This window comes from Aegilops tauschii, chromosome 7, assembly GCF_002575655.3.
Source record: "Aegilops tauschii subsp. strangulata cultivar AL8/78 chromosome 7, Aet v6.0, whole genome shotgun sequence".
Classification (NCBI taxonomy): domain Eukaryota; kingdom Viridiplantae; phylum Streptophyta; class Magnoliopsida; order Poales; family Poaceae; genus Aegilops; species Aegilops tauschii.
In genome coordinates this window covers 467,229,396-467,252,704 of record NC_053041.3, presented here as the reverse complement: position 1 = coordinate 467,252,704, position 23,309 = coordinate 467,229,396, and the positions used below count along the sequence as shown (strand labels likewise).

At 44.4% G+C, this 23,309-nt stretch overlaps 2 protein-coding genes across 7 annotated transcripts; one reads left to right on the top strand and one right to left on the bottom strand.

The window, feature by feature from the left end:
* Nucleotides 1–9,266: 9,266 nt before the first annotated feature.
* Nucleotides 9,267–12,346, top strand: LOC109761141 (uncharacterized). Its single transcript, XM_073504265.1, has 11 exons — nucleotides 9,267–9,746; nucleotides 9,858–9,995; nucleotides 10,092–10,295; nucleotides 10,382–10,603; nucleotides 10,695–10,980; nucleotides 11,100–11,272; nucleotides 11,388–11,588; nucleotides 11,672–11,800; nucleotides 11,875–11,990; nucleotides 12,068–12,143; nucleotides 12,230–12,346. Exons 1-11 carry the CDS (start codon nucleotides 9,267–9,269, stop codon nucleotides 12,344–12,346), a joined length of 2,142 nt encoding a protein of 713 aa, XP_073360366.1.
* A 2,789-nt stretch (nucleotides 12,347–15,135) lies between these two features.
* Nucleotides 15,136–21,451, bottom strand: LOC109742279 (protein FAR1-RELATED SEQUENCE 5-like). Of its 6 annotated transcripts, XM_073504776.1 has the most exons (7): nucleotides 20,892–21,326; nucleotides 20,472–20,802; nucleotides 18,235–18,381; nucleotides 18,074–18,142; nucleotides 17,851–17,976; nucleotides 15,561–17,770; nucleotides 15,136–15,484 (listed from the first exon to the last, which is right to left on the bottom strand). In XM_073504776.1, exons 1-6 carry the CDS (start codon nucleotides 20,909–20,911, stop codon nucleotides 16,511–16,513), a joined length of 1,953 nt encoding a protein of 650 aa, XP_073360877.1. In that variant the 5' UTR covers nucleotides 20,912–21,326; the 3' UTR covers nucleotides 15,136–15,484; nucleotides 15,561–16,510. The 6 variants fall into 6 exon arrangements, with proteins under 6 accessions (XP_073360877.1, XP_040251963.2, XP_073360876.1 ...); XM_040396029.3 differs by lacking the exon at nucleotides 20,472–20,802 and having other exon boundaries at nucleotides 18,074–18,166; nucleotides 20,892–21,451; XM_073504775.1 differs by lacking the exon at nucleotides 20,472–20,802 and having other exon boundaries at nucleotides 20,892–21,357.
* Between the last annotated feature and the right edge of the window lie 1,858 nt (nucleotides 21,452–23,309).

Sequence of the window (23,309 nt, the reverse complement as noted above, 5' to 3'; positions counted from 1 at the left end):
TCTGCTCCCAGTTTGCAACCAAAAGTATCTCTCATTTCACTCATAATGAGATAGTAGGTCACTTTGGCGGGTTCAAAAATTCTGACTTCTGCCGGGTGTTCATCAAAGTATGCTCTCGGGACATGTGACATCTCATCATCCCTACTAACAAAAAATTCCATGACCAGCACCTAGTATCTCACATCAGAGTTAATACATTCAATGAGTAAAGGGGCAAACATAAATTTTTATTTGCATAGCAACATTGCGGTGTTGTTACCTGCTTTTGTGGAATGTATCCTTCATGTGGAGTGACTGGGGATTGTGCCATCTCAAACCTTCTCACCTTGTTATGTGGAATGTATCCTTCATGTGGTGTGACTGGGGACTCTGCCATCACACGTTTCTTATCCCGCGTATGAAACGTCGACAGTGGGTTTACACACAAATTTTAAAAGGTCATACCATATCTTGGGTATGGCATCGTTGGGAGGTACTTACAAGGGGAGAATTGAAGATATGTTGTTGGGGTGGAGTGATGTGGCATTGAACGGGTGACTCTATCGCAATGTCTCGAGTGGATGGCGACTGTGCCGTCTCATGATGCTTAGCCTACATACAATCGCCGACATAAGGTTGCCACAAATTGAAGATGTTTGTATCATAAATACGTAGGTCCTTAATATATACAATCGGTGCGAGATACTTACAGGGGGAGAAAAATTGAAGACATGTTGTCGGGGTGGCCGTGAGATCGCACGGGCTTCTAACATATGTCCTTCCAAACGGACCTTCTCCAGCATGGCCTTATAATCCATGTCCGACCGCTCCTGTAGCAGCTTGCTGTCCATATCCGAACGTGCCTGCAACACATAGGCATCCATCCTGACTCGCTCTGTCTGTATAATACTGTCCACAAGCTTCCGGTCCTTCTGCAACATTTGATGCATTTCCTTATAGCCAAGGAAAAACTTTTTTTCCATGTCCTCACAGTCCCGCTTATACTTTTCTTCAATCTCAAGACGCATCTTCGCCATCTTACGGGAAAACTCCTCACGCTCCTCCTTTATCATCCTGTCCACGTATGAACGTTCTTTTTTGAGTTTCTTTTCTACCTCAGCGCGATCCTTTTGCACCTTCAAGTCGATCTCCCGGCGCGCTTCATGCAAAGACTTGTCGTACTCCGCACGCTTGTTATGCGCCTCTGAGACCATGGTCCCTACAACAACACATATACCCATAGTATGAAAACTGTATCCACAACCTCATCCAACTAATTCCTAACAATACCACCGAGAAAATATATTCATAACCAGTTCGTACGAACAACTACTACAAACTATCAATCAAAAAGCTCTTGCATGACATCATGTACTCCAATTACACCAGAACTACTCAACTATGGCAAAGGCTGTATTTTCTAATCTCTTCGGAAATGACTTCTTGGTCGAATCAATGGAAAAAATAATCAGCACTGCAATCGAAGATGGGAGGAGCCGTGGAGGAGACCTTTTTAATCCGGCGTCGGCGTGGTCGCTTGAGAAGCGATGGCGCGATCCCGGCGATGGCTATGTGAGGAGAAACAAGGTAGATGGGGGTCGTTAGGATAGGGTTGATATGCGGTAGAATGGGAAGGTATATATCCGTGATTGTAGGGTTAATTAGTTATTTTGAAGTAATGCGCTTCGATGCAAGTTTTTTTTAACGAGCACGATCTTTTGGGGGCTTCCAAAACATGTGCACTGACCGCGGGTCCAACCACATATCACAGAAGCCCGAGCCAGAAACTTATTGTTCTCTAAAAAGGAAGAGCAATAAATTCCTTCCAAGAATTTCCAGAAATAATTGTCAACCCATTTTCGTTGGTAATTACGTGATATGTTTGGCGCAATTAGTGGCTAACTGGTTTTTTTAGGAATAGTGGGTACTTGGTTTGATACATGCCAAACGTTACGTTCAGATTAGTTGCATTATTTCGTTCATTTTTTACCCAAAAAATCTATACAAAGTGTTAATTGGACAATGTGAACAATGTGGCATGTACCCTGAACCCTAATCCACCCCCCCACACACACAAAACCGTAAAAACATTCAAAATTTTGCCCCACATGGAAACCATTATGCATGCATTCTCTATGGGGTCATGGGATGCCATGAAGAAAGTTTGGGATTATACACGCAAGTACGATCTCTGACACGTGCATTTCCGGCCTAGCATGTCAACACCCCGAAAGCCCCCTTGAGGTATAGACCGATGTTTTTGAACCTTGGAAAACTAGCTTTGTTTGTGCAAGAGATCATGTGTGCCAAAATTGAGGTGATTTGGAGGTGGTCGAAAAAATCATCGCATTCCGGATTGGCCATTTGGTCTAACTTAAGCCAGTTTTTGAACATACGTGATTTTTTCCACCACCTCCAAATCACCCAAATTTTCTTGTACATGGTTACCCACATGTGCCAAACATGGCTATGAAAGAAATTTTGGAAAAATAATACTTTACAATGCCCCCTTGAGGTATAGACCGATGTTTTGACCAGTCAGTCTAGAGGGCATTATAAATTAATAAAAAATTCAAAAAAATGTAAAACCTTGGAAAACTAGCTATGTTTGTGCAAGAGATCATGTGTGCCAAAATTGAGGTGATTTGGAGGTGGTCGAAAAAATGCCCGCATTCCGGAGGGGCCATTTGGTCTAACTTAAGCCAGTTTTTGAACATACGTGATTTTTTCCACCACCTCCAAATCACCCAAATTTTCTTGTACATGGTGACCCACATGTGCCAAACATGGCTATGAATTTTTTTTTGGAAAAATAATACTTTACAATGCCCCCTTGAGGTATAGACCGATGTTTTGACCAGTCAGTCTAGAGGACATATTTTGTTTCAAACTTGTGTGCAAAATTAGACATTTGACATATGCAAAAAATTGAATACAAATTTAAAATTTTACTTTGGGTATCCTCACATGGTAGAAATGTTTGGTCCAAATATTTTTAATATTTTTAAATTTTAAATTTAATTTATAATTTGAAAATTTAATGATTCAAACTTGTTTGCAAAATTTGACATGTGACATATGCAAAAAATTAGACATGTGACATATGCAAAAAAATTAAATAAATAATAAAAAATGCCAGCCTACACCAACAACATTTATATGAAACCCCACGGCCTGCATACGACTAGTAACCCATTGGGCCAGGATGCAGGCCCGCGGTGAATGTATATAAGTTGTCGGTAGGCCCAACGGGGCAGAGAGAGACTGGTTAGGCAATGAGCTGCCTGCTTTAGATAGAAACTTGAGATGATTAGCTCAGGTGGGTTTATAAACCGGTGCGAGCTCCTCTCCGTTGGCGAGGTGGGACTAAACTCCCACCACCCCGAGACAGTGCCTGCCGCGGCTTTGATTTGGGCCTAATTTGGGTGGGCCGTTCCAGGCCGGCCTCACACGCGGTGATCCGCTGGAGAGGGGAAAAATTCCCCATTTCATCTGGCAGATACGAACCCTAGGTCTTTGCTTCTGTTCCCCATTCACTCCGTGTGCTCAAATCTCACATCTGGCATCGCCGGCGATGGGGGACAAGAAGGGAAGGAGGTCGCGGTCGGCAAGTGATTGCCGCCGCGCTCAAGAAAAGTGGGAGGAGGCAGTTGGGAAGTTCTGTCAGGGCGATCTGGAGAAGACGGTGAATGTGGAGGAGATCTGCAGCTGGTTTCCCAGCTTGCAGATGTTCATCGACCATGGTAGGGGTCTCATCAAAGTGCTTACGGGCAATGAGAAGAAATCGTTGTTTGGTCCTGCTCGAGGAGTTGTTCCAGTCCAGGTTTTCCTCTGGGCTATGAACGTAGCGGAGAACTCCCCGGATCCGCGTCAGCGTGCGAGGTGGTACATGTACCGCTCCCGCCGCCGCGCCCCTCCTATCCCAGTGCCAGATCTTGTCGGAGTGTTGCTCGCGGTGCCTGCTCCGGTTGATCAGTCCAATGTTCACTCTGACAGTGATGTGGAGCAAAGAAAGGATGACAGTGATAGTGAAGATGTGGAGCATAGCGAGGATGAGAGTGATAGCGAAGATGTGGAGCAGAGCAAGGATGAGAGCGGGGAAGAGGAGGTTGTTCTGCTGCTGGACGACAGTGCTGGAGAGGAGGAGCAGGATGATGTTGTCCAGGAGCAGCCGGCGGACGTGCAGATTGTGGGTCCAGAGATCCCGCAGCTCGGAGACAGGACCATGCCGATTGAAGCGGAGACCTACATCCGTATGGGCATTCGTCACTCAGAGCGCATCAGCAAGTTGAAGGACAAGAAAACAGAGTGATGGCATGTCAGTGTCTTCAGTTAGTCTATCTGTGTGAGTCAGTTTGGACCCGTTTGATAGCATACTATGTTCTAAGTTCTTTGAGAATACTTCAGTATTTGAGATTATGTTAGTTTTATTTACAGTGAGCTGTTTGGTTGCCCCTAATAAATGTGATTTTAGTACTGCAGTATTGGGAAAACTATAGTTATTTCTCTGCATGAAAAATGTAGCCCCTAATAGGATTGTTGATTGATCTATTTTACAGACAAAGGAGCCACAAAAAAGGTGCTGGAGGTGGGAGCAAGACTGCTAGAGCGAGTAGCAAGTGAAGTGTACACAGCGAAGCAGGGGTGGAGAATCAACGTGGCAAGACTGGAAGGATAAAATAGAAGACTCTACTTCCTGCTGAAGATGTGGCCTTTACTTTGTTGCGATGTTTTAGTAGTTGTTGCTGTTATTTTGCGGTGCTCATGAACTTTGTAAGCCTAGGATGATGGGTTAGGCAGACTGCAGGCCATGCTGGCTTTTGGTTATATAGGTTTATGCTGGCTTGAAGTGGAAATAGAGCATTATTAATGATATACGGATCAGTCAGTTCTTCAACTCTAAGGTTGCGTTAATTTGGTTCTAGATTCAAATACATAGCTTAACCCTGCAAGGTTAGCGATAAAACCCTAGAACAGTGCCCTGACATGACGCAACGTGTGTATTGTGTCCGAATTCGTGCACACCTTGCCTGGGCGACCACATTGGCCATGCCCACATGCTCCGAAAAAGTTGGGGTCATCTCATGCATGCCTCAACATGAACCATGTACAAGCCGGACCATTCGGGTTTGCCGGAGGGCAAGTTTGAAAGAGGTTTTCCTTACCGGTCCCACCAAATGATCCCAAACTTTATGCACACCCTACCATGACCATGGCATGCATGTGGGAGCAGAATTCATACACCACGGCCTCATTTTTGTTGAAAACCCATTAATAGCCATGTGTATTACATGTAAGTGAGCATGTGTAAAATTTATTAGGTGATTTGAAGGTCAAAACATTAACTTGTCATATATGCAAAAAAATGTGTATTGAATGCAAGTGAGCATGTGTATAATTTAGTGTGTGATTTGAAGATCAAAACACATGGCAATATGCCAAAAAAAAGTGCCCACCTACCAGTGCAGGAGAATTCATACACCACGGCCTGCATACGACTAGGAACCCAGCCGTTCATGGGCCAGGATGCAGGCCCGTGGTGCAGAATATCTCTGCTGCTAGTAGGCCCCACGGGGCAGAGGGGCCGAGAGTTAGGCAATGTACTGCCTGCATATGATAGGAGCTTGGGAGGGGAGTCGCAGCCGGGTATATAAACCGGTGCGGCGCTCTCTCGCTTGGCGAGGTGGGACTAAACTCCCACCACCCCACGGCTGTGCGCTGCGCTGTGCCTTGCGCGGCTCTGCCTTGGGCCCAATTCGGGCGGGCTGGCCCAGGGCAGCCTTACCCGCGCACTGATCTGTTTTATATTCTCTTTGTTTTTCACTTCTTAACTCCAAAATTTATTTTCTTGTTTATATTTCTAATATTTAAAATCAAATATCTTTTTTCTATATTATTTCTAACAGTGTTTACTAAAATTAAAAAAATATGCCAAATTTTGTTGTGTTTTATTTCATTTGTTCGTTCTCGTTTTTATATTGATAATATTTACGAAATATAAACTAAAATGGTGTGTTTTATTTCAATTCTTCATTCTAATATTTCTTATCTTTATTATATTTGAAATGTTTTTAGTTTGTAAAATAAAATGTTCTGTTTTATTTCACTTCTTCATTCTAATATTTGCTCTCTTCTTTATATTTGAAATATATTCAAAATGTAAGATAATATGTTATCTTTTATTTCACTTCTTCATTCTAATAGATCTTATCTTTTTTACATTTGAATTGTTTTTTAAAATCCTAGTAAATGCATTGAGTGTCGGAAATCGATGAGAATTGGCAGGCATGATGTCCATGGTCATCCCGTTGTGTGAAAAAAATTGGGGCCATTTGGTTGAGTCCAGAAAAACAACGTCCTTCGGGCTCCCCATACGGCAGACCCGAATGATGGTGATTGCACATGTGCTATGTGCTGGCCTGCATGAAATGACACCAAACTTTGGCACCATGTGAGGATGCCCAATGTAGGCCCCCATGCAACATCTGAGCCATTCCTGACACCGAACGAACATTGTGTCACGTCCGGGCAGCGTTTCGGGTTCTTTTCGCCGGCAAAATCCTAGTAAATGCATCGAGTGTCGGAAATCGATGAGAATTGGCATGCATAATGTCCATGGTCATCCCATTGCGTGAAAAAAATTTGGGGCCATTTGGTTGAGTCCAAAAAACAACGTCCTTCGGGCTCCCCCTACGGCAGACCCGAATGATGGTGATTGCACATGTGCTATATGCTGGCCTGCATGAAATGACACCAAACTTTGGCACCATGTGAGGATGCCCAATGTAGGCCCCCATGCAACATCTGAGCCATTCCTGACACCGAACGAACATTGCGTCACGTCCGGGCAGCGTTTCGGGTTCTTTTCGCCGGTAAAATCCTAGTAAATGCATCGAGTGTTGGAAATCGATGAGAATTGGCATGCATGATGTCCATGGTCATCCCATTGCGTGAAAAAAATTTGGGGCCATTTGGTTGAGTCCAAAAAACAACGTCCTTCGGGCTCCCCCTACGGCAGACCCGAATGATGGTGATTGCACATGTGCTATGTGCTGGCCTGCATGAAATGACACCAAACTTTGGCACCATGTGAGGATGCCCAATGTAGGCCCCCATGCAACATCTGAGCCATTCCTGACACCGAACGAACATTGTGTCACGTCCGGGCAGCGTTTCGGGTTCTTTTCGCCGGCAAAATCCTAGTAAATGCATCGAGTGTCGGAAATCGATGAGAATTGGCATGCATGATGTCCATGGTCATCCCATTGCGTGAAAAAAATTTGGGGCCATTTGGTTGAGTCCAAAAAACAACGTCCTTCGGGCTCCCCCTACGGCAGACCCGAATGATGGTGATTGCACATGTGCTATGTGCTGGCCTGCATGAAATGACACCAAACTTTGGCACCATGTGAGGATGCCCAATGTAGGCCCCCATGCAACATGTGAGCCATTCCTGACACCGAACGAACGTTGCGCCACGTCCGGGCAACGTTTCCGGTTCTTTTCGCCGGCAAAATCCTAGTAAATGCATCGAGTGTCGGAAATCGATGAGAATTGGCATGCATGATGTCCATGGTCATCCCATTGCGTGAAATTTTTTTGGGGCCATTTGGTTGAGTCCAGAAAAACAACGTCCTTCGGGCTCCCCCTACGGCAGACCCGAATGATGGTGATTGCACATGTGCTATGTGCTGGCCTGCATGAAATGACACCAAACTTTGGCACCATGTGAGGATGCCCAATGTAGGCCCCCATGCAACATGTGAGCCATTCCTGACACCGAACGAACGTTGCGCCACGTCCGGGCAACGTTTCGGGTTCTTTTCGCCGGCAAAATCCTAGTAAATGCATCGAGTGTCGGAAATCGATGAGAATTGGCATGCATGATGTCCATGGTCATCCCATTGTGTGAAAATTTTTTGGGGCCATTTGGTTGAGTTGAAATAATTATTTGATATCAAAATTTTCTAATATGAAAAAGAAAAGAAAAAAAGTACATGAAACGAGCCCCTGATCGCTCAAAGAGAGGAGCAGCTGCGATTTGTTACACAATTCCCGGATCGGAATCTACAAAAAAAACTCGAGCGTGGGAAGCCTATCCCTTTAATTTAGGAGCACGTACTGCCTCTCCTCAACTAAGGAAGGCAAAGATCACGGCGTTCTATCCCTGGTGGTTACGACGACGTAGGAGATCCTCCTCCTATTTAGTCTCGGCATCGTCTTTCATGTCGTCTACGACGGCTCCTACCGCCGAGTCGACGACAGCTGCGTCCCTAGCATCGGCCCAACCCCAGCAAGACCGTCAAGAACATCCAGGTCGTCAGCGCGTGCTGGCCATCGTGGACAAACTGCGTCCACGTTACAACGCCGACAACTTCCATCTTCATCGAGCGATCCAGTATGTTGGCAACCGTACCGCATCCATGATTCTTTTCTTTGTGCGTGTGTTAGATTCGATAGGACTAAGATTAATTAGCGCATAATCTTCGCATTACATCTGTTGGAGTAGATTTTTTTGTTTGTGCGTGTATTAGATTAGATAGGCCTATGACACTAGATTTGTTTGTGCGTGTATTTGATTAGATAGCCCTACGATTGCAAATTAGTTTCTGCATGTTGTTTGTTGTCTTTCACTTGTAGGTTGGATTGATGAATAAACAACAATTTTTTATTAGTGTTAGTTATAGCATAGTCACTTTAAGTTATAGCAATGCCCTAAGACATGCATGTTGCAACTATGAGACGCCAACTAATATTGTATGTGATGCACGTTTGTTTGATGCATGTTCCAGTATGCATAATTTCGTTTTTTTCTTTTCAATTTACTGTTAATTAGGCACTGTCACCGATTCTTATATCTGTACAGTACCATATGAAAATAAATGATTAGATAAATTATGTTGCTTTTTATTATGAAACTAATTGGTTAAATAAGTACTTGTTAAACTGTCATTTTATATGCTGCACCTGTCTCTGCTGAATGTTTCAGTATGAATAAATTATGTTGTATAGTTTTCTATCTACTGTGGGATAGTGTATTCCATTATTATGTTTTATGCAACAATATGTTAGGAAAAAAGTTGATTACATAATTTATGGTACTATAACCAAGTATATTTTTTAACAGGATGGATGAACTCAACGGAGAAATTGTTTGCGCCGTAGAAAAATGGTGCAAACTTATTGCCGGTCTATCTTTCGGTCAACGGGCCGCACTTGCCGAAACACCACTCCGTAGCATGCTTCAGATACCTTCGCTGAAGATGCGTACACTGTTGATCCGGTACATGGTTGAGATATTTGATCCTAGCAAGGGCAGATTCATTGTACAAGACTTGGTTGGCGAAGTGTCTCTCGGTGCCGTGGATGTTGAGTGCATCTTGGCCTTGGAGAACCACAGACTGTCGACAGAAGGTATTCTCGGTGAGGAAGGTGAGGATGTTAAAGATCGAGTTCCGCCTCAATTCCTGAGCAAGACCACAGGTAACATAGTCATCGATGATCTAATTGTGGACATCACAAAAAATAAATTTGCCAACGACGATTTCCTTCGGAGAGTTGTCCTCGTGTTGCTTGGAACAGTTCTTGCTCCCATGTCGAGCAAGACTGTACCAAAGCAATATTACGCATTGGTGGACGATGTGAAGCGTATATCCAAGATTAATTGGAATGCATTCACCCTTCGGGTTCTGCTGGACTGCCTTCGCAACGTGAGGAAAGGCAAACACCTCCGCCAATGGCCGAGAGGGAACTTAGCTCTCCTGCAGGTACACCTTTCAGACTTGTACCATTGCAAAAAAAATATGATTGCTAATTTACCTGTTGTATAGTACTAATTGTAATTTTTCATATTCATGCAATACCTGTACTGGGAGAAGGTTCAGCCTCTGGAAGGTGAATGCGCATTCAATCCTAGCTTGTCCACGGAACCTCTAATGAGGAATTGGACTGAAGCTGCAGCCTCAAGGAGAGACAATTTTGATTATGACCAAGGCCGTGGCCGTGGTAACATCAAGGTAATTCATTACGTTGGGTACTTCTTAACTTTTATATAACATAATTAGTTGTATTAATATTTTTATTGATCACATATACTTGTATTTCACATGCAGATTGAAGACAACATAACCAAGGAGTATAGGGCGCAGGAGCGCAAAGTACCCGAACCAGAAAAGCCAAAAATGAAGCCCGCCGTTGGCGCGGCAAAGAAGTCCAAGTTAGCCTCAAACGCAGACGAGATGATGAACCTTATCATGAAGCGGTGTATGGATTACATACGCAGCCAAATGAAGGAAATACCAGAACAAGTAGCCGAGGTGACACACCCTTAATTCTATGTTTACAACATTTTTGAAGTTGCAAAACCGTGCCGACATAAATTAATATTTTTTATGTAATGCAGAGATTGTTAGAGAAGTTGAACCAAAATGGTGTGATGTACAAGCCAGCGGCTGCTGCGGCTTCCGGCAACAACGATGCCGACCTAGAAGTGGATTCCTTTGAGAATGGTCCGCCAGAAAAAAAAGAATTCGTGTACAAGGATGACTCTGACGGTCTAGAGCCGGTGATTGATTTGACACAGCCTGACGAGCCTGTTGTAAACCAGAACAACGATGATGAGGAAGTATGTTTTCATTTATTTGTCTTCATTTATCTCAATTATGCATCTTCATTTTCGTTAACTGAACCTATCGCATTATTTTTTTGTTAACTAGAAAACACCTGCCAAGTTAAATGTTGACAAGACAACGAAGCCTACTGATGAGTGCGGCGCAACACCGGAGAACCCTTGGATTGTAGGTAATTCTCCTCGAGCAGAATCGTCCGACATTGACATTTCTGCAAGTTCTATCGACAGGATGGTGGGTAAGAGCAAGGGGAAAAAGTCTGCAGCAACCGCAAAAGAAGACGATGTTATATCCGGGAAGCGCCGACGGACTGTTCCCAAGAAATTTGAATCCCCCTTTGAACTTGACAAGCCCGGCAAGCGAAGCGCTCGCGGTACTAAGCCATCCGGCAACACTACCGCAACTAGAGGTACCGTTAGTAGCTATCTTAGTGCTTAATTTACTACCATTTCATGTACTCACCGTTCGTGACGTTCGTAATTTATCATGCAGCTCTATTTAGTGACAATGACATGGAAGGCTCTGTTAAGGACGATTTGACACCGGAACTCATCGATGCTGCTGTTGCGTTTGTGGAGGCAGCTGCTCGGTCTGAGAAGAATATGACAAAAAGAGTTTACTACAATGAACGTGGCACCTCTGTGACTGTGGAGAGTATACGACCGGTACTTGAGCATACATGGCTGGCGGATGACGTAAGATCTATTTCCATGTCCTGCTATTTAAGTGCATAATCTAGGTGTCACCTATGAAAATAAAATGTTCTATTATTTTACGCAGATTATCGATGCTTATCAGACACATTTGTCTCTGCGCGTTGGTCATGATCGGCACCTCTGTCCAGCCTGGAGGTCCAAATACCTTGTTGATCGTGCTAAGGCACGAGACAACCCTAAACCGTCGAAATACAACATGGATAGTGCGCTGAGCAGAGCTGGAGCAGTATGTAGGGTTCTGGACGAGTATACCGTCCGTGATAAGGTACGATATGTTCTTACTAGTTCATTAACACTCATTTCAACAAGCATAATTGCATCTGATTACAAATGTGTTCCACATTTCAGTCGTTTATCCCGTTGAACGTCGGCAATACACACTGGATCACCGTGGTGATGCACAACCGCAAGAAAGAATTCCGAGTTTTTGATTCGCTCTATCCTCTCGAGTTCTCTCTCGACACTGTGAAAGCACTGGTACTCTCCCCGACATTGAGCATTCTTCATATGAAATGTCATATGGTTTCTCACTACTACTTTCTTTCAAATAGCGACTAGCAATAGCAATTGATATGGAAGAGGCAAACCGTATTACACCTGGCAAATATCCAGACGTCACTAAGTGGCCTATCATACCTCAGATCGACATGCCACTACAAGAGGACGGGTGAGTTATGGTTCATCATTTTCTACTTACGAAAGACATGTTCGTGTGCACGTGACTAATGTTTGCATATATATTAGGAACTCTTGTGGCCTTTTTGTGATTGAAGTTATGGAGCATTGGGACGGGGATCGATGGACTGCCGATTTTACCCAGGTAATTTGTCCTCTCTGCTCGTACACTTGTACAATTGTCATATAATACCAACTTCTATTCATTAAACCTTGTTCTAAAAATTGCAGGGCACGGTTAATGCAAGGAGAAGGCGTCTCATCACCGAGTTGGTTCTCTCACCTACCAACACGCTCGATTGTGTGACGAACAAAATCCGCGACGTCGCAAAGAAAATCAAGGCGTGAAGACATCATACATGATTCAAGATTCTAGTTTCAGTCGTTTGTTTCAAGTCCGGAAGCACGTTTCCCGGCATGGACAACTTTGATTTTCTATCATTCATGTAATAAGCACGATACCATGGATTTTGTGTGGATTTTTGGTCGCTCACACATACTTGTGTATGTGTAATGCAGTCAGACTATACGTTTCGTACCAATAAATTTTTGCTTCCCTTCATTTGTCCTACCTTAATATTTTTGCTGCTGTGTTCATTCTTTTCTTCCATGGAAGAGTAATTCATTTCCTTTTTACTTTTACATATTTTTTTGATTTGATTTGGCATTATTCAACAATAAGAAAAAAAGTTGATAAATTCCTTTTTGTTTGCCTGAGAATCAACCTCGGCTGTCGTGCCATCCGGTGTGGGATCCCGCGCCCGAGACAACGACAGATCCGGTCCCAGCGCGGGCGACCCAGTCGACGAGCGCCAGTTGGCGCGGGGGGACGCGCCAGGTCCGGTCCCGCCCGACCGCTCGGTGGAGACAGCCCGCGTGTCGGACGCAGACGGGCCACCCGTGGATCCTGCGGTTGGTGGAGTAGGCAGATCCGCCTGGGATCTCGTGCGCATGATTGCCGCTGGATCTCTCGAGATCGGCGTCCACAAGTGGATCTTCCTCGTGTCTTGCGCCAGACTCCCTTGGCGTTATGTGTTGCTTCAAATCTCGTTGCACAGTTTTTTTGCTGCATTTTTGTTAGCCTTTTCCTTTTCTGCATCATGAAGATCAGGATCAGTAGCACCATCAATCACATGATCAACTACTATTTCGCCCCCTTGATCAGTACGATTTAGAGCTCCGGTGGAAGCAAAATAATTTCAGTGCTTAGCCAAGAACCCGCATTAGGATGCAGGTCAAACAAGGCAAACTATTTCGAAAGTGATATAATTTATTGGTTAATATAATATACTTAGACCCTACACAAATGAACTGGCCATAATGCAGATAGGACTTGATCATTCTGTTCAACAATAAACCACAAAACACACTTAAAATTCATCACAAATCTCCTTCAGCTTCTTGATCTTATCAACGTACCCATGTTTCTGTTTGATAAAATCTGCAATAATATACTCAAGTTTTTTCTTCTCTTGCTTCAGCTGGTCACTCTCTCTCATCACTTGGTCTCTCTCTAGCACCACCCGGTCCCGGTCTTTCTCCGCCTTTACCCTCAGGACCTGATGTAGATTGGCACAACCATGATCTGCCATCTTATTCTTCTCCAGCTCCTCTTTGAGATCGCTAAGTGAAAATCTTGCATTGCCCAACTGCGTGAGAGCATCCTCCTTATCAGCCACCAGTTTAGCAAAGTCCATTTTGAAAAATCTCAGCTCTTCCTCCGTCCTCCTCTTTTCTCCAATTAACATGCATTTTTCTTCAGCATTCTTAATATTCTGTCTCAGCTTCTCGTCATACATGCTCCACAGTTCTCTCAGGCAGAACTTCGTAGCCACTGACCACTCCGGGTCTACCCATTCCACATAGTTACATTTCACTTCTTCCTACAGTATGAAAAAATATGGTCTCAATCATATATGCACAAATGCAATACAATTACATGCAATGCACTAAAAATATGGTCTCAATCATGTAAACACAAAATGTAGCATGCAATGATATACATACATATATATATATATATATATATATATATATATATATATATGGATCAATTAACTACAAGTATATGCTATTATGTGCTAAAACAAATATTAGACCGTAAAAAAACAACATAAATACGGACTTTGTAAATGCACAAATTAATTGAAATGTATGCAATTGTGGGCAGAACAATGGATTACCGCGAAGTAAATCGAGCATGAGGTAATTTAAACATATATTTACAGTACGGAACAACATACCTTTTGACCACAGGCAAGAAAACGTCTGCTAGTGTCCAAGGAATCAAAAGCAACTAGCCTGACGCAAGGTTCTCGATGCAGACAACGAGAAGACAGATCGTGAGCAATGCCACTCCATTCATAGCAAGGGATAGTCGTAGGAAGCTAAACGAAACAACAGAGATAATGCACAAATCAACGCCCTGCGTTAAATACCGGAAATGAAGAACTCTAACCCTAAGACTAGCACTATTTGGAGATTATATAGTAGGAGCGTACCTGCAGGCTAGTCACGGATTCGCCATCTGAAGAAGAGCTCGACTCGTCGCTCCACGAAACCATGGCGTAACGTGACCGGCGGCAAGACGTGGATCGGTGGCGGCAGCGGCGGCGGCGGTTGCAGTGGATAGATAGAACGCGCGTGGAGATCGCGAGGGAAGAACCGCCCCGACCAGGTGGCCAGCGTGGCCCATTTAAACGGGCTGTAATCAAAATAAAAATTGTTAAATGGGCTCGGCAATGGGAGCGGCCGTGTGTCGTGCCGTCTTACGGCATCCGTCACCCCCCCCCCCCCCCCCCCTCCACGTCATCGCGACAAGCGGCCCGAGTTACACTACAAGCCATAAAATGGTGGGTTTTTCTTTTCTTTATAAGGGGAAAATGGTGGGTTTTTGGTACGAAGTCTATACTATAGACCAAAGTGAGCTGGTATCTTCTATATCTAAATGGTGGTGAACCAAAGGAGTGAAAAAAATTAATTATTACCACACATAATTACATCTTCTATATCTAAACAACTAGCCACCACTAACCTATTTCTCTTAACATGCAAGTTTGCCACCTCGTCATTCAACATGTATGGAGAAAGGTCCACCACAACATGCAAACAAAATATTCCCGCAACAACATATACATGTTACACGTAACCATTTTTCTATGAATATATTGCAAAACATTCCCGCAACAACATGCCAGGTATCGTCTAGTTTTCTAATATAATATAACTACAGTGGACAACACAAAAGATGCCATCATTACAATGGCTAAAATGCTATCCATTTTCCATGATTAAAGTCCCTAGTGACCGCCTCCTGTTTAGTCCATATATGCTACAAGCACTATCTCAAGGTACTAGCCTCTTGCAATAGTATATATCATGTATCATGTATGCAGTAACACATTGTAAACACCTCACTATTAGATCACTGGATTCATCCTAACATAACTTTAGCAACTGTTCTACTCTTCTTCGCCCACCACGCTTCTGCACACGATAACAGGAAAAGTTAATGAATGACAAGTTAAAAACAATTATAACCTACAATGCATAAAAAACTTACTTCTTATTTAGTTTGCATTTCTTGCTGCGTTTAGTGTGCCTTAGCAATTTGCATGCGCCGCACGTGATTCTGATCTCGTCGTACGAAAGTGGCCTACCATTTTTCGACATAGGGCGGTTCTCATCTACCTTAGTTGCACCTTTCGTTGATACTTTAATAGGATCATGAACTTCAACTATGTTGCCTTCACCATCATCTACATATTCAATTGCACAAGTACTAAGATCAGCCGTTTTCTTACTCAAATTTTCCTTTAGCTGATCATACTCATGGCTCTTAGCTATCACGGCCTTCAAACTCTCCTGTAACTGATCCCACAAAGTTGGGTGTTTGCATGCTGCATGCATAGCTTCTGAAGCCAACACACTGACCTCGCTATATTTCATTCTTTCAGCTGCTCCAGTCCATCCAAATCCCAACAGATCGCTTGTGCGCCTAGCGGGCAGTCCCAACCTTGCGTCTTTCGTGAACCGCACAAGAACTAAACACTTTGGTATTTCAGATATATTCAAGTACTTCAGTACATGGAATATGTGCTTGCAAGGTAGACCCTTTCGAATCATTCTTCTGCAGCTGCACCTTATAGTTTCTGCGGAATTTACTGGAGTGTACTCCACCCAAAAACGGCTCTTCCGGTTATTCTTCCAGGCCACGATGTACTGCTGTGATCCGTCTCCGAGCTTTATTTCTACAATCTCCATGCCATCAATTTTCCTAAGATCAGCTTGCAACATATAGAAGTTTGCTGGAGTGAAGACGTGAGAAGCAGCTATCTCAAGTTCCCTCGAGCTAGTAACTGGCACCGGTAAACTCTGTGAGGCCGTGCAATCATCTCGTGCCTCATTCTCACGGATACGTACAACGGCGTTCTCATAGTGCAAAATCATATCCACCAGGGTCATTTCACCGTCTAGGTGGAGGTGAAGGCACGAGTTTAGACTTTCACTCCTCTAGTTGCTTTTCATGCCAAGCCAAAAACCCTCTGTCAGATAAGCCGCGGCCCACAGTCTCCTCTTCTTATACATCCGTCTCAACCATGTTACTGTTTTTTCCGACTGCCATCTTTTGGAAAACGCGTGCCATCTCTCCTCAAACGTGGTCGTGGACGTGCTGTAGTACAGAAGAGTTCGGAACTCCTTCAAGGACTTGTGACTGAGGTGAATCTTCATATTTTTTTCTATATGCCACGTACATATACGGTGCCACACGTCTGGCAAGACTTGGCGAATTGCCTTGATCATCGCAGCGTCGGCATCCGTGATAACACTCATAGGCATCTTTTGACACATGGACCTCAAAAAAGTCTCCAGCAGCCACACATATGTCTCTTCGGTCTCGTCCGAAACTATGGCACAAGCAAAAACAGTGGTCTTCCGGTGATTGTTAAGACCAACAAAGGGTATGAATGGCATACCATACCGGTTCATCTTGTACGTGCTGTCAAATACAAGCACGTCGCCGAAGTCCTCATAGTCATGACGAGACTGGGAGTCACACCAGAACATCCTATGCATATGTCCTTCCTTGTCTAGCTTGTACTCGAAAAAGAAGCTAGGATCCCTCTGTTTCCTACTGACCATGATGCCTATGACTATGGCAGCATCACCTTTTGAAAGCAGCTTCCTCTTCTCCCTGGCGCAAAGGTTGTATATTTCACGCCTGGTAAAACCAACACCACCATACCATACATGTTTGCTGATGAAGGTATCCATCATGTCGTGAATTCTAATCCCTGCAGCTCCCATGGACAGTATCTCAGCTCTCTGGTACTCTTTGATTTTTCTGTGGGACCAAAGAAAAGGTACCTCGTCCGGTCCTGCCAAGATATGGCTATGCTTGTCCTCAAAACTATCAACATACCAAACCCCACGCTTTTGGTCAAGCTTCACGGTCAGGTGCGCTTCGCAGTGGCAGCGTGTCTCGGGTCTGAGCCTACGGCTGTGTCCTTCCTCGGTTAGCAACCTGTTGTCACGTTTTCCTTGTCTGGAACAAACAAACCGCCTATAACGCATATGACATGACTCGGTTTTGCTATACCTGACCCTATTCTTTCTAATGCTGAAACCATTATCTCTAGCATAGCTGTTGTAGAAATCATACGCAGCCTCGTGAGACGTAAAAGTCATTTGTATTATCTCCATGCACATATCCCTCTTATCATCTGCACTAGCAATATCTTGGACATTCTTTTTCCCCTCAACTTCTGTCACCTACACAATCATAACATAGCCATGAAAACAGTTTTCTATGGTATAACATTACTTCCATACAACATTGATTACATACATACCTCACTCATGATGACCGACGATTGCGACTCCCCAGAATCAGATGCAGCTAATGATTCGACATCAAGGCCTGTCTCCGCGTCGGATTCACCGTCATAGTCGTACGCATTATGACATTCGGAAATGAGCTGAAAAATATAACACAAATACATAAGTACTTATCATATAATATTCCAGGATTAATTCAATTTGCATGCATGCCAACAAAAAATTCCACTTCCATACCTGACTAATGTAATCTTCATTCGAGATCTCCGAGTTGTTTTCCTCACCATCATCATGCTCATTGTTTTCCTGACCATTATCATGTTCATCCATCTATAAATTTTCAAAATATAATATTGTCGGATGCCACCAAAAAATTACAACATGATAATGCCACTCACATTAAGATCTTCCAATACGTTCCCATTCTCTGACCTATCTCCACGATCTGAATTTTCATCATCTGACCAATCTTCTATCCAGTCTTTCATCAGTTCTCCAAACTCCATGTCATACATCATATCAGTTAACTCATCGTCCGCCATTTCCTACAACAATTAATATGTATCATCACATGTGCAAACATTATCAATGCTGACATATACAACACCTAGCGCACGATCACGGATGTTAAATAAACTACACCAACCGGAGAGCGCCCCAACCGAGGGCGTTCAGATCGTGCACACAACCGACGCCAACGACCTCTGATCGGCCATGGATCCTCCCCCCTCTCCACACCAAGCGGCGTTAAGGTACGTCCCACGAATCCAGTACGTGATCACTTTGGATCACGAGAAACAGCGCTACCCGTGATAACATGCACCGCCGGATTCCTAGCCCACGGCACCAGTCGTGATTATTTTGGATCGCCGGATACCTAGGTAAGCCGCCGCATCAAATAACGGAGCCGTCGTGCACACAGCTGACGGCAACCGACGCTAGGTTAACCCTAGAAAGAAGAAACCCACTTTAGCCCGCGTGATCACTGTGTATATCATGACGAGCAGCACTACCAGAACAAGATCTGCGATGGCCTGGACCGCCAGAAGGCTAGGTTGCCCGCCCTGCTAGGTTAACCACTACGACGAAAACAGCGGCAGTTCGTTTGATGCTGCCGCGAGCGAGACAAACGTGGGGAAACGGGATGCGGTACCTGCGAGCGCTGGAGGTTGACGACGGTGCCGCGCGCGCTCTCGGACGAGATCGCCGGTGATAAGATCGCTGCCGCCGATATTCCTACAGAAACTCACCAGAATGATGGAGGAGCTGCGTGATTGATTGAGCTGCGTGATTGATGGATCGGCCGTCGTGGGGTCGTGTCATCCTTTTTTCGGGATGTCACCGTATACATACGTATGGGTCATACGGGTTATACGGGGCTTGGATATGGGCTACGGGGCTTGGATATGGGCAGCGGCAGGCCGGAGAAAAAATAGATGGCGGGGGTCAAGAATACCCCTAGGAAATTGAGTTAGGGGGGAGCACCGGAGCAGAAACCATCGAGGGGGGAAAGGTTGATTAATCCACCAATCTCCACTGGTATATGTCGAGAGAGTTTGTTGTGAGAGAGATCAAGACCTTCAGTAAGTGTGGAAATAGTAAACAGTTCTTTTGGTATTGTTCCATCAAATGAGTTACAAGAGAGGTTTAGGGTGTGTAACCTATTGCACTGTGCTAAAGCTGCTGGGATGGGCCCGCTCAAATTATTTTGCTGCAAATAGAGCTCACTTAATTGACCAAGGTTATGAACTGAAAGTGGGATTTGGCCAGATAGCTTGTTTTCTGATAAGCTTAGAACGAACAAGTTTGAAAGGTTTCCAAGTGAGTCCGGAAGGGTTCCAGTAAGCAAATTTTGCTCCATGTAAAGAAGTTTGAGGCCACTAAGGTTCCCTATCTCATGTGGTATGGTGCCAGATATTTTATTGGCTGTCAAGAACAGATATTCTAAGCTTTTTGGAAGATCGCCTATGGACTTTGGCAGTTCACCTTGTAGGTTATTTTCATCTAAACGTAAACTTGCCAGCTTTGTACAACTGGCGAGCGAGTGGAGGAAAGTCCAGTCGCCAGCTTCGAGTTGGTTCTTGCCTAGATTTAGTTCGGTTAAGTTGGGCAAAGACCCAAAATAAGGAACAATACCATGGAATGCATTGTCACAGAGATTAATGCTCTGAAGATTTATGGCCTTGGCCATTGAAGTGGGAATAAGACCTCCGAATCTGTTTCCTTGAACAGTGAATGTCTGGATGCTTCGAAGGGTATGGCCAATATTTTCTGGAATTTCTCCTGTTAGGCTGTTAATTGCCATGCCAAGGTATGTGAGTGTCGATATATTGTAGAGAGAGCCTGGAACGGCTCCAGATAAGTTGTTGTAACTCAGATCTAATTTGTCCAAGTGGGGGATTTTACTCAAACTCCACGGAATGCTGCCTTGCAAGTGATTCCCTGCAAGCAAAAGCTCAACAAGGGAAGAAGAGTTCCCAACAGAGGAAGGTATTTTTCCTGTGAGACTATTTAAGGATAGGGAGAGAGTTCTCAATGGCGAGATGGGTGAGAAAGGTGGAATAGACCCAACGAAGTTATTTCCTCCCAAAAGTATGATTTTAAGATACTAGCTGTTGAAGAGAGGAGGAGGTACCTCTCCGTCGAGGTCATTGCTTCCCAAGTCCAGCCATTCAAGTGATGAACTATTTGCTAAGAGAGGTGGGATGCCTCCAGTTAGGCTGTTGTTTGCCAGGACGACATAGTAGAGTGATGAGCTGCTTCCAAGTGAGTAAGGAATCTTGTCCGTTAACTTGTTGCTTGGAACATACATAACTGAAAGCTTAGGAAGCATGCCGAACCCATCCGGAATGCTTCCGTGGAGCACGTTGCTATCAAGATAAATCTCTGTGAGATTTAGACAGTTGGCCAAACCTGCGGGGATCTCCCCCTCGAGGTAGTTGTTCCCAAGATCGATGATCTGAAGGCTAGAACAGGTAGACAACGAGTTCGGTATTACGCCAGTAAGAATGTTATCTGAAAGGGAGAGCTCGACAAGGTGATGCAGAAAACCTACCTCTGGCGGGATCCCACCATTCAGCAGGTTATCCTGGAGGTTGATTCTCGCGAGGAAAGTGAGATTACCGTTGCAGGGTGGTATTTGGCCGTTCAAACTAAGAGATTCAAGGTCAAGTATTGTGATGCGAGATGCGTGCTTCTTGCCACAGGTGACACCAGGCCAAGTGCAATACTGAAGGGTATTGTTCCACGAGGCGAGGGCTTCGGTGTTGTTAGAGAGATGGTTCTTGAGACAGAGGAGCGCTTGGAAGTCCTTACCAGATTCATCACCCAGCGTGGTGCCATCAAATGAAGAAGCAGGGGCAAAAGAGGTCAAGAAAGTGAGGAGGACGGTGGCTGTGAAGAGTGATGAACTGAGAGTCCCTATAGCTACAGGAGCCATTTTTGTGCTACCCACGGTGGTGTATGTTGCTACTGAGTTGTGCTCTGCTGCAGATTTCAGCGGTATCAGTGAGTACGTGCATATATATAACGGGGCTAGCTTGGAAGCCTGCCTTCTCTGCACCCCTCGTTCGAGAAAAAAAATGAAAGATTTTTTTTTGACAGTCAAAAAAGAAAATGAAACAAATTACTGCTGGAATTTTATCTATTTATGGGCCAACCCAATAACTATTTCAGAAATTCCTAAATAAATCTTAAAGGCCCACTTAGCCCATTTGTGCAAGGCAAGGGATACTACTAAAATTTAGTCCCACACTGCTAGTTTAGTGGGAGTTGGACCGAAAAGTCCATTCTGCACCCGAGCTCATATGCTCCCGCATGAACAGTAAAATCGAAAAAAAATCGAAAAAAATTCAAAAAATTCCAAATTTTTTTTGAGAGAAACATTGACAAAAGTTCTAAGTGCCTGCAAAAATTCATCATGAAATCACAATCCTGTAAGGCGTGGCAAAAAAAAACAAATTTAGTGCTTCAAAATGCGTTTGAAAGTAGCTTTTTCAGAGTACTGTTTTTGTTTTTTTTGCCACGCCTTCTAGGAATGTGATTTCATGACGAATTTTTGCAGGCACTTAGAACTTTTGTCAATGTTTCTCCCAAAAAAAAGGGAATTTTTTGAATGTTTTTCGATTTTACTGTTCACCCGAGCTCATTTGAGCTCGGGTGCAGATTAGCCGCGTCCGAGTTGGACCTCCTTATAAGGGAGGTTCTTTCCCCACTTGTATGAGAATGAGAACAAGAGGGACATCCACGTGCGCTCCTCCTCCTCTGCCGCCCGCCACGCCACGCCTCGTCACGACGCGCCGCGGGTTACGGGAATGAGTCGAGCCGATGACTATATAAGAGAGGTCGCTCCTCTCCAGAGAAACACACCAGAAGATCCTCTTCCTCTCGCCACAAGTTCCGGAGCACTGCGCTGCTGCTACGATCTTCCCCATCCCGACTTGCGGCGTGCACCGCAGGTCGGGACAGTAGGCCTCCGAAACCGCACCTTTTGAGTCCTGTACGGGAGAAGGGTGATAAGGTTTTTGGGGAGCGCTCAGCGTGACTACTGACTTCTTCGTCACGGACGCCCCGGACTCCGACGACTTCTTCCCCGACGTCGACAACCTCCTCGACGACATGGTTGGCGAGGACACCGACCCCAATACCGGTACATCTGCTCCCGTTCCGTACGTTCTCATACTCTTTCTGTTAGAGGTTCTGTCACAACTTCTTGCTCTAGTGTCTGTTCTAGATGTGTTCGGTTCTAGTTCATATATACAGATGCTATTTACCTTCTCTCTGTCGAATTGCATGACTTGTTTTATCTCTGCTATATAAGTCATGCTTTATCTAGTATTTCTGACAATAAAATCATTCGGTAAATTGCTCATATTTCCAACAATCCAAAAACCTTATTATAGGCAATTTACCCCGAGTGGTTTTGTTGCTTCCATGAGACCTCCTATGTTTGAGGGTATCCACTATAAGAGGTGGCGCGTGAGAGCAGTTTATGGTTTCAAACCATGAGTTGCTATGACACCACTCTTGGCAAACCTGAAGGAGAGCTTGATGCTCAACAGGCATAAGCTTTTCAGAAAATGGATACTCTGTTTAAGGCTGCTCTCTTGAGTATTCTTGGTGAGAACATAGTTGATGCTTATGCGTCAATTGATAATGGAAAAGATATGTGGGATGCACTCGAGGCCAAGTTTGGGGTCTCGGATGCTGCGCTGAGTTGTATATCATGGAGCAATTCTATGATTACAGGATAACTGAAGAGCGCTCCGTGGTTGAGCAAGCTCATGAGATACAGTCATTTGCTAGAGAACTTGAACACTTCAGTTGTATGCTACCGGACAAGTTTGTTGCCGGAGGTATCATCACTAAGCTTCCTCCTTCATGGAGGAACTTTACTACCTTGCTGAAGCATAAGAGACAGGAGTTTTCCGTCCTGGATCTCATTGGCACTTTTGATGTGGAAGAAAAGGCGAGA